Here is an 11,546-nt window from a genome sequence, read left to right as displayed (position 1 = left end):
TTTTTTTTTAAAAATTTACTTAAAAAATCATATTCAGGCCAATCCTTTGTGGTCACAAATCTAATTTGTTTAGATTATTAATTATAACAAAATGTAAAATGGTGTTTATAATAGAAGTATTTTAAATTAAAAAAATATGTAAAACCTACTGTGTTATTGGAAAATATTATCAAAGAAAACAATGCAGTACAAAAAGGTTTTTAAAAAATCCACATAATATTTAAAATAAAAAACAAATAATAATTTATGAGGTACATTATCTCTTTAATTAAATTATGAAGCACCAGTAGGTATTATTAGTTAATTAATCTCCCCTATGGGAATATTTACCAATAACAGGTTGGTTTGATTAATTTTGTAGTATATGAACCTAAATCCTTGTTTGTAGCAGGTTTGCTTATTATTAAATCCTTAACACATTTCGTTTTTACTTAAATATTTAGAAATTAGTATTTTAGACTTACGGTGCTTTGGTCACAAAGACGTTGGAAAAATGTTGATTACTACAAAAATTAAACACTTGTGTCTACGTTAAACGTAGAAGTAAGGCAAAAAGAATCCGAATAAAATTAGTTGAAGGATAGGTAAGTGTTTTGTAATATTGTAGATTTTAATAGGATTTAGCATGAGACCAATAAAACAAAGTGAGTTAATTTTTAGTGCTTACCTTTCTTAGACGGTAAACACTTTTCATGTTCGACGATTAATGTATTTGCGTGTCATTCGAAACCATTATATATCTAAATAGAAACGCAATGGAAGGAAAAACAACCTGCAATGACACTGTCTCCATGACGACGGACATCGAAGCTTTCCGCTGTCGATAAGGAAAGCCGGAAAATGCCGAAAAGCGTATAAGATCGTAGGAGAACTAGCACACATAGAAAATTAAACTTATATATACGCATACAATACACATTACTATCGCCAATCTAATTTTCACGCACAATTATTACAAAACACTATCTCCAGGTACAAAATCACATTTCAAATTATAATTAAGTCATGGATATGCGATATGCATACTTATTGGTTCACTTCAGCAGTTAATTACGAACGTACTAGTTGGATCCGCTTAATCTGAATTCGAAATATGCAGTATGTAGTAAAAATTTAATAAATGATTATTACTTTACCTTCCGGTAATTTTTCACATTGCGAAACTGATTACGGCAGAGGAGTAAAAATGGTTGGAGGAGATGAGTAAAACCTTGTCCGTACAAGTGTTAGGTCTTTTAAAAAAAGAATATAATTTTTACAAAAATACAGAGTGTAAAAATGCACATACTAAGTCTAGACTAAATTGTCCAGTCAACGAGGCTGTTTTTCCATCAATGCAATGCAATTTTATTTTTGACAATGTTAAATGAGACAAGATGTTATATATACTTAAAAATGTAGGGATGAGTTACAAAGATAGAAGAGTGAGTAGTTTGTGTAACAGGCAGTTATAGAGCCTAGGACTGCAATGTAGAGAAGTAAATGTTAGGAAGGGAGTCAGACAGGGATGCACACTGTCACCGATACTTTTTAATTTATACATATAAGACGCAATCAACATCATTAAAGACAGTAGGGATAGATATACAGGAGCAACAGATTAGTATGCTTAAATTTGCAGATGATATAGGTAGCAGTATTAGCATCTATCGAGGAGGAGTTAGAGATACTTTAAATAAAATGGAAGCGGTATTGACAAAACAGAACTGCATGAAAATAAGCAAAAGTAAAACAAAAGTACTGGTATGTAAGGGAACAAAAAGTAGGGTAGGATACGCAAAATTAGAAGAAGTGGCTAACTTTAGATATTGAGGACGTCAGATAAGTTAGGACGGGAGGAGTAGTAGGGATATAAAGCAGAGAATAGCAGAAGGTAGAGTCGCCTTCAAAAAAAAAAGAAATAACGATGCTCGCGAACGGTTAATATAGATATGTTAAAGGTGTATCTTTGGAGCGCGGCTTTGTACGGGTGCGCAACATGAACGGTGGGCGCTGTGGAAGAGGAATGGTTTGAAGAATAGGAGAACAAAGGACCCTATGGAAGTCAATAAGAAATAGGAGAGATGGGTTGGTAGGACACCTTTTCAGGCATGAAAGTCTAGTCAGAGACATATTAGAGGCAGAAACGGAAGTTAGGAGGGGTAGAGGTAGACCTAGATTAGATTACTATTCGCAAATAGTTAAGAATGTGGGTTGTTCTAATTTTAAGGAAATGCGAAGATTAGCTCCGGATAGAAAAGAGTGACTGACGACCTTATGACGATAAGTAAAAAAATACGCTGATTCTGAATTTCGTTTCCCACAGTCTGAGATATAAGGGTAATATTTGTTAATTTGACAATTAAAAAAAAAAACTTCTTTTTGTGAAAGATCCCTTGCATTTTTCGCCTTATATATCTTACACGTTTTTTATTGCCCACATAATTGTCATAAAAACGGTGTTGGTTGAAAATCGCTAAGCACTTTTGTTTATTAATAAATCGTGTTCAAAATCAAGAAAATTAATTTTTTTTACATTAAATATCACACGGATAAAAATACAAAGAAGCTTGAAATTTTCAAAAATTGTTTCTTATAACAATAAATGAAAGTGCTCCAAATTTTAGAAAGATCGACTATTAACTGTACGAATAATAAGTGATTGAATAATTTCCCCTTAATTGTAAAATCCCACGCCAGAAAAAATAAAAAAACTATTTGAATTTAATATCCTGTTGGAATTTTTGAATAATATCAGTTTGGATCGATTTTATAACAATTTTTTTGACACCTTTGTTTACCTGACGTACAAAATCATCAGTGGCGGATCCAGCGAGGGGGCTATACCTCCCAGGCGGTCGGACTAATTATTTTCGTTGGATATTGGATAAGTACGTCACGTCAAAGTAATACCGACCTTCGTCCCTATCATAAAATGAACCGATAAGGGTTCGACTTTCAATTGTTGCTGTATGTTTTGACCATAAAAGATATGCCACTTTTACAGTTAAATACGAAGTGCCTGGTTTTGTCATTATATAAAATAACTGTTCAGAGAAATATACAAAATAGTTTTAGCAATCGGTAGATATGGTTACATATTTATACCTACTTTTTGATTCTCAGCAACTTGATAATTTCAATTATGAAAACGCCGAACATTCGGAAAAACATTTACTTAATTTTCTTGTTTTATAGTTTCCTATCATCTCCTGTGAGCTCCGCACTTATTTCTGTTACACCCTGTATTATTTTAAGTAATTTTTTTTTTGAAGTGAAACTTCTTTACGCACGGTAAGATAAGTTCGTTTCATGCGAGTTGCTGTGTAACGAAATCATGCAACGGATATCCCCCCTCTACTCGGCCACGTAGTTGGGATCGCTTGAGCCGTTGGCGCGCTTCAATGCAACGTTCGTTACAGGCAACTCCAGCATGTATAGTGTAAAATTTAAATTCATAGTGTACAAATAATACCATTAAACCAATTCCTTAACCCCTATCCCGGTATGTTTGTAGGTTTGAAGAAGTTTCACTTCAGTAGCGTGTTGTATAATTACACATTGTATTTTTTTTTTTAAATGATCTGGTCAACAATTTATTTTAGCTGACAAATTTTCAGCAACTACGTAATTCTGACTGAATTTACACCTTTCATTATTTTTAAGCTTTCAACGACTGAAAACTTAAATATCAATTAAAAAATTCGCACCTTCCTATGAAACTAATTGACCTATTGTAACTATTACGGTATAATTAATTTCTTTAATTTACGTAATATGAAATGTTAAAATCACAAAACTTTCTCTGCATACATAGCTCACTCAATTAATAATAACAAAAAAAAATGGATTGTGCTCCCTTTATTGTCGGTAATTAATTAAATTTAATACACAAAACTTTGCTTCCACAAAAACAATGACCCTTTAAGTTACATATTCCTCTACAGATATAATAAGTAATAAATGTAGTGGTTTTAAAAAAACAAGTCCAATTGAATCGTGACAAACTGTTGTTACAATAATAGTACAATTAAAAATTGGAATTAAAATCCCCTATAATAAACATAAACTGCACTTTTTTTATCGTAACATGAATGAAATAAAGTAATAAACAATTTAAATAAAGGAAAGAAAGAACAATCTAGTAAACTTATTTCGTTATACATGTATTAATACATATTTGACTAACAAAAATCAACTAAAATGAATACCTGCACCGGCCAAGTACAAACCTTATTATTAATATATATTACTAAATAAAAATATTTTGTTACAGATTTGGGCAGTACGAAAAAAAGTTAATTAGGCATTAGGTGAAATTACTATTAACTTATAATTTTTGCTTTATATTTTCTATTTATTCATTTCATTCAAAATGAATTGATCAAATGTTAATATATAGCATAAGTATTCAAAATAAATTTGACATCAATTCGTTGTCCTTAAAATTGAATTGGTGTTTTGTGTACCCATTTTTCAAATTAGCTTCATGATGTAGACAAAGCAGAAGAATAAAATTCGTAAAATGGACTAACCCAATACCAAGTCAAGTTTAATGATATATTAAAACTCCATTTTATTTGAGTATCGTTCGATTTCAAGATTAAAAAATGCATTTTATGTAAAAATACTGATAATTTATTTAGAAGGAAATATTATATTTTATAAATTCTATCCAATACTGTTTAGCCATCATAACAAAATAAAGAAGTGTTTAAATTACTTTAGATTCTGCTTATGAACATATTATACATTCATAACAAAATTTAAAATTAACATATTATTAGGTAAGTGCATACTAGTGGCAGATTTATAGATTTGTCAACAGCAAAATAAAAAATGTTTGTCACCTTCTTTGAGAACAGAAGACAAAGTTTATACAAAATGAAGGTATATTATATTATGAACACCATTAGCATCAATTTTTGCAAGACTGTTTGGTAAATATGCAGATGATGAGACGCCCTCTGAAATGGTGGGAGGAGGCAGGGGAGTAGGGGTGATCTCGTTAAACACCAAACAAGTATTTTTAGATGAAGGCAGAAACATGGGGGGAATGGAAGAGAAATTTGAGAATGATAATTGTATAGAGGACCTTGGTAGGAAGGCGGAGAAAATTAGTGGAAAGGGTAGTGATGACTTTGTAGAACACTAAAAAGTGTGTTAATTGGGGATAGAGGGGGTGAAAGAGGGGGGGCAGAAGTGAAAAATCGCAAAGAACAAAAATTACTCATACAATTAAATTAGATTTAGTTGGATAAGGTTACGTTAATTTTTTTTTTCAAATTTTGACCTCCACTGCTACCTATATATCTCGTGAACAAAAAACTTACACCTCGTCCATTGAAAATAATATGTAATTTTCTGTAAACACCTTAGACAGTTTGTTTGCCAGTTGCATCTGTTTAAACAAAATTATTATTATTATTATTATTAACTAATGCAAGTAAGTACATATTCCGAAAAAACAATACTTCTCTTGGATATTACCCACCAAAAATCTTGAAATAATCCCTTCGACACTTTTTTTGACGAATTTCATTTTGTTGGTGTAGAATATAAAAAATTAGATACATAGTATAGTGTCATTCGTCCTTTTGAAGTTTTTTGGTCGGATTTCGTTTTGTTGGTGTAGAATATGAAGAAACAATTGTATGGTACTTGTAGTTGTTGTCGTAAATATCAGACTCTTTTCTATTGCCTTGGTTCCATTCGTGTAAGTTTTTTGTTTATGAGATATGGAAGAAAATTGTGATGAAGTAAATTTTCCATGCTTTTCTTTTGGAAAACCAAGTCTAATGTCTAAATAAATATCAATATTATGAACTCTCCTTGAATTGTAGTATTTGTAACTTTTCGAAAAGAAAAAGAAATTTAAATCACCCTGGTTTACATATTACTTATATTACTATAAGATAAAACTTTACAATAATATGGCCTTCCCGATTAATACTAAAATTTCTACAACCCTATTTTAATATTTTCTTACCCCTTTTTGGCTTATTTCATTCACTTCTGCTCAGTCAGTCTTCTTCATTGTGTAATCAATTTAATAAATTGAATTTTTAAATACAACCACCTTTTAATTTAAGCAACATTTATTACCCTTAATCATAAATCATAATAATTGCAAACATTATTATTGTAAACTTATATTACAAAATGATCAGTGCATTCCTTTCTTCATTTAGATAAACTGAATTGTATTACCAATCAATTACTTACCTTTCTAAAAAAACAGTAAAATACTTTCTGCACACTTGCAGACAGTGATAGAATAAACGGATGATTTCAAATTCAAATCAATTAAAACAATGCTCTCTTTAATGTGTAATTGATAATAATTAATTGAGTATAATATTAAAAGGGACGCCAAAGAGTAGATCCGAAGATTGGAAACAGAAGTTATCTCACTTACATAGTCTCTCAGCCAATGAATTAAAAATGTTTAACAATTACGCCAAAGAAGTAAATTCCTAGACTTATTTTCCAACATCCTAATAGATTTCAGTCCCGGTTTTTGATATTACCTTTTTTACCTTAATGTTTCTTTTATTGAAATCTATCATTGATTGTGACCATCCCCGAGCTGTTAGTTTGAGCACCTAGCCTTCAATCTTCGAGATTCTTTAGTGTCTCACTGTTGACATTAAAATTATAAAATGACATCAAAAACCACTGTACAGACTGATTTGGCATCACATAAATAGCAAACAATAAATTGTTTGATTCTGAAATCGCTCAATTATTCTATCACTCTGTAGATTTCAGACAAAAACAAAATAAAATAATCCCAATCAAAACAATATATCATGATATTTCAGGTGCTGCATGTATTTACAATATTTCATAATAGATTTAAATATTTTTGTGTATAATATTTCTCTGTACCAATTCGAGAATCTTTCAAAAACATTGGTATTAAATCACACATGCAAAAACTTATGTAAAGAAAGAAGTTCCACTTTGTCTTTTTTAACCATTTTGTGCTTTTAATAACTTAAACTCATGTCAATTTCTAAGGTTTTACAAGAATTTTTCTAAAACATTATTTGAACAAACATATAATAGGCATTTTAAATATAAGACCAAAATAATATTTAATCATTAGATTAATGGAAACAATTCTCAAATTAGAACAGAACAGACATACCACATGACTATCAACAGCAACAGATAAAAATTAAAAGCAAACCGCAAATAGGATAATATATGTATAATCACTAGATCACAATTTTAAAGGCTAACATCAGCTCACCTGGAGGACCTCAGTCCACTTTAACGACACTGTAGATCTTTCTGATGAACCAGAAACAAGAGAAAAATCCTATGGTGCCAGTCAAAAGATTGAACAAAAAGACCATAATGAGCGTGTACCCGAAGTAGAGGAATTCCGACACGAAATCCTCGATTTGCAATTTTGAATAGAAATAATGACAACAGTACAGGTAGAGGTAGACCGCAGTAAAACCGGAAGTTAAGTACGATCTCCACCACCAATGATAATCTTCGGCGCATAGGTGGAAATAGCATAACAAGATGGTAGTTTCTGCACATGTGATTACCAAAATTATGAAAACGAGAAATAGAAAACCAAACATGTAGTACATTGCAGACGCCCAGATTGAATTTAGAATAAAGAAAAGCTGAATAAAGATGCATCCAAATGGAAGAATACCTCCCATTATTATGCCTGGGATTGGCTGAGTGTACACCGACTGCACCGGGATGAGTCGAGGAATTTGGTTTGTACGTACAGGGTGTTCCAGAGCCTTAAATAAAAAAAAAAGATCTAAAAATTACAGAATAATAATTAATACCAAGAAAAAGATATTTTATATACAATTCTGATAAAAAAAATATAACAGTATCTTTTTTCGTCAAAAAAAAAAACTATCGAGTTTGCTATTACAAGAATGTTAAATTTCTCTTTCAATTTTGTAATAAAACAATAATTCTACTTACTCTTTTTCTAAAACCAAAGTACGCGCCAACAAAAGTCAATGGCACAGATACACCAAACCAAAGAGCTAGGAGAGCAAGTAGAGTTGTGAAAGATACTGCAGCAGAACTACCTTTACTCCACAACACCAAATTCATAATGAAAAATAAGCTGAAGACAATCCTGAAACATATAATTAGTGTTAATTCAAAAATTTTATTTTATTTCAAAAATTAATTCACTAGTGTATTAAATTTAACCTTACAAAAATTCAAAATGTTTCAAAAGTTAATATTCAATGTTTACGGCAGTCAAATTTTTATTTAAAAAACATAACATTTACAAATTCTGTAGACTTTGTTCCTTTTTGATGTTTGCACATGGAACCGTATAATAATTACGAATTACGGTTAACAGCATAACATCAAAAGCCGTGAACCGTTGCAACACTAATAAATATTTAATAATTTGAATGTTAATATGCTCCAAAAGATTGTTATTGAATAGCAAATTTGTTGACAAAAAACTTTCATGGCAGTTAGTATTCACTTCATTCAAATCTACCCTGAAGAAATTAAATACACACAACCCCTAATAACTGCTACCCCAAAGATTAGCGATAATAAAAATAAAAAAAGTTCTGCTTTACCCTGGACTCAACATAGAAGTTAAAAGAACATTTGATTTCCACTTTTCTCCTCCAAAGCTTTTGTATATTCTAGCTGAGACATAACCAGCAGGAGTGCCAAGAAGTACATAAAGAACAATTGCGCAAGTCATTAAGGCCCCTCTATTCGCAGGACTAAGAAACCCTAAACAGGCGAAAGCCAAAGTCACCAACGTCATAAAAAATACTTGAACGCCCGATCCCAAAAGTACCGAGAGCAGCATTCCTTTTCGTGGGGGACGAAACACGTCTCCATGGACCAATTTCCAACCGAATTCTTCCTAAAATTAAGCAAAAAGAAAATTTAAATAACTTTTAAATATTAATTAAACATACACAATGGAAAAAATGAATAAAAGTATATTTATACGAAATATACAGTTTACTGTGAATAAAAAAATCCTATTTTTCATATTGCAGTAAACTGAAAATCTTTTATATTTACCTGTGCATCTTCTCCACTGTCAATCTGGTTATACCTTGCGATGTCTTTGTGTAGAGTCCGCAACAAAATCATTGCGACCATACCAGAAAGGAAAAGGACAATGACGAGTGAATTAAGAATGCTGAACCACTGTATATTTGTGTGTTGCATAGATTCCAAAATGTAGTCCCATCGAGAGGACCATTTTATTGTGTTATTTTTGAAAAAAAAGACTGAATACGTGTACTTTATATCTAAAGTTTCAGTATTACTCAATGATTTAATTTCCAATGGCTCTTGAGAAGAACAATCCAGGTTTCTGTAAAAAAATATTACAAAATGACATTTTTTCTATTAAACTAGTAATTGTTTTTCAAGTTAAATTTTAGCCTTCAACTTTAAATTATCGACATTTAATCGATAATACACAATTTCTACATTAATTTAGCAAGTTTGTAACAATAATAAAACACCAATTTGGTTTACTTCTGTAAAACTACATTTACTTTGCTAAAGAAACTGCAGTGTGTCTGTGGAAAATATCAAGTTAAATATTATGGAAATATACTAAATCTGTTTATTAATATTTCTGATGAATTTCCATCATTCATATGTAGATAACATGACCAATTTTGTAATGGATTTATACAAATTAAACAAACTTACTTTCCATGCTTTATACTTCTAGGAATAACTTTCACAGATATTATTCTTCCTCCATTATTTCCAAAACGACTTCCCCATTCTTCCTGTCCTCCTGAGTGGTATGTGATCAACAAATCGACGTGATTGTTAATATAGTAGCCTTTTTTATTTACAATATTTCCGATGCACATGTTCTTTGGATCATTAAGATTACACCCCATTGGAAAACCTGTGGTGCATAACTGATGACCATCTTCTACATCAAAGCAGCTTGTTACAGGCATATTATCCACAATCCAATGATGTTGATAATTTAGACTAATGCCTTTTCTTAAAATGCTTAACTTGGTTAATGAGGCATCATTATCTCCTTTGTAAGTTTTATTACAAACTGACTGACAACTCATATTTTTCATAAATTCGATCTTGTAAGGTGAAGGTTTTATTCTTTCACCGAACACTACCTGTCCTAGGTTTTCCACAGGTGCTTTTAGGTTTTTATCAGGTGAACAGAAATCAAAGTGTTCATATTCATAAGGAATGACAGATTCTCCAGTGTTTAAGCGATTAACATAAAGCAGTACTTCTGACTGAAATAAACACATTATTTAAAAAGAAAATAGAAATATCTATGTATATCCATTGGTCTTACTTTGCAGTTCGACGATTCGTCTTCTTTTTTACAATAGTTGACAGGTGCAAGTCCAGGTAAATAAAAACCGTGTACAACAATCACCACAGACAAAACTAGCAGCAAAGTCTTAAATACTTTACAGAACACCATTTTTTGTCTTTTAAGGAATCTGCATTTAAATATCTTCTACAATCTACAATATTATTCGCTAAATGTCATTAAAATACCAGGCAAACTATTCCGACAATTTTTCAAAAGAACACAACCGTATTGACTATCTGTAAAGAATACGGCTCTTTGGTAAATTACTTTAAAATTAGTGTTGATTAACAATAATTAAGTTTAAAGCAATACTTTTTTATTTACGCGTTCAGTTATGCACCATTAATGCACTGTGATTAAGCGGGGTTATGATTTTGCCACGCATACATATACAATCATCATAGATCTGTACTCTATAGGTCTATGATCTATTATCTACGTTAGCGCAACCCACAATACATTGCACTCCTACGTATGTGTTGACTGCGCAAAATCGAAATCTTTTTGAATAAAAATTTTAAACTATTAATTGACAAAAACTAGCCATACACTAATGCCACAATACAAAGAATAGTCAACTTACGTTTCTTAAACTTTTGTGTGAATATACAGTTTCATTCTAATGTTTTTTTCCGAAAAAGACCGTAAAATTCTGAGTGTATAAAATACCCACCCAGAATTTTTCATATGAATATATGAAATATGAAACTACCCACTAACCCACACTATCTCTTGAGCTTGCTACTCACCTAGAAATGGGTAAATTTGCACATTTAACTAAAAAGTATGTATAATTAATTTAATTATGTAGCTTTGATATTCATTTAACTCCACCCTATAGATTAGGGACCATTCAAGTATGATGTAAGCAGAATTTTCGTAAATTTTTACCCCCCAATCCCTTGTCAGCAAAAGTAAGTAAACATCTTACCCCCCTTCCATATACTTACGTAAACGCTGTTATATATATTTTTTAAAATCTATTCAGAGCTTCTTACCGCTATTTATTGGCTAAAAGAAAGGAATTTATATGTAGACTATAGAGAAATTTAATGCATATTTAATATTTATTCAAATAAATGTTTTTATCGTTTTTTAAAACAGTGAAAGAACAACTTTTAATATAAATTTTTATTTACCTCAATCTGTACAATNAAGTAAACATCTTACCCCCCTTCCATATACTTACGTAAACGCTGTTATATATATTTTT

The 11,546-nt window shown here is 30.9% G+C and overlaps 1 protein-coding gene across 1 annotated transcript; it reads right to left on the bottom strand.

The window, feature by feature from the left end:
- Positions 1-3,825: 3,825 nt before the first annotated feature.
- Positions 3,826-10,738, bottom strand: LOC108733886 (transmembrane 9 superfamily member 2). The gene is made up of 6 exons (XM_018465235.1): positions 10,310-10,738; positions 9,679-10,247; positions 9,034-9,331; positions 8,571-8,869; positions 7,945-8,104; positions 3,826-7,751 (listed from the first exon to the last, which is right to left on the bottom strand). Exons 1-6 carry the CDS (start codon positions 10,439-10,441, stop codon positions 7,248-7,250), a joined length of 1,962 nt encoding a protein of 653 aa, XP_018320737.1. The 5' UTR covers positions 10,442-10,738; the 3' UTR covers positions 3,826-7,247.
- Positions 10,739-11,546: the final 808 nt, after the last annotated feature.

The sequence above is a fragment of the Agrilus planipennis genome, unplaced genomic scaffold (assembly GCF_000699045.2).
Source record: "Agrilus planipennis isolate EAB-ADULT unplaced genomic scaffold, Apla_2.0 scaffold85, whole genome shotgun sequence".
NCBI classification, from domain to species: Eukaryota; Metazoa; Arthropoda; class Insecta; order Coleoptera; family Buprestidae; genus Agrilus; species Agrilus planipennis.
This window is presented reverse-complemented; position numbering and strand designations above follow the sequence as displayed.

Bases quoted from the DNA above. Each gene is read 5' to 3' on its own strand.
- LOC108733886 (XM_018465235.1), bottom strand. From the start codon at position 10,441: ATGGTGTTCTGTAAAGTATTTAAGACTTTGCTGCTAGTTTTGTCTGTG. The intron at 10,248-10,309 runs GTAAGACCAATG...TGTTTATTTCAG, and splicing joins ACGAATCGTCGAACTGCAAA to TCAGAAGTACTGCTTTATGT. The intron at 8,105-8,570 runs GTAAAGCAGAAC...TATATGTTTCAG, and splicing joins ACTTCTATGTTGAGTCCAGG to GATTGTCTTCAGCTTATTTT.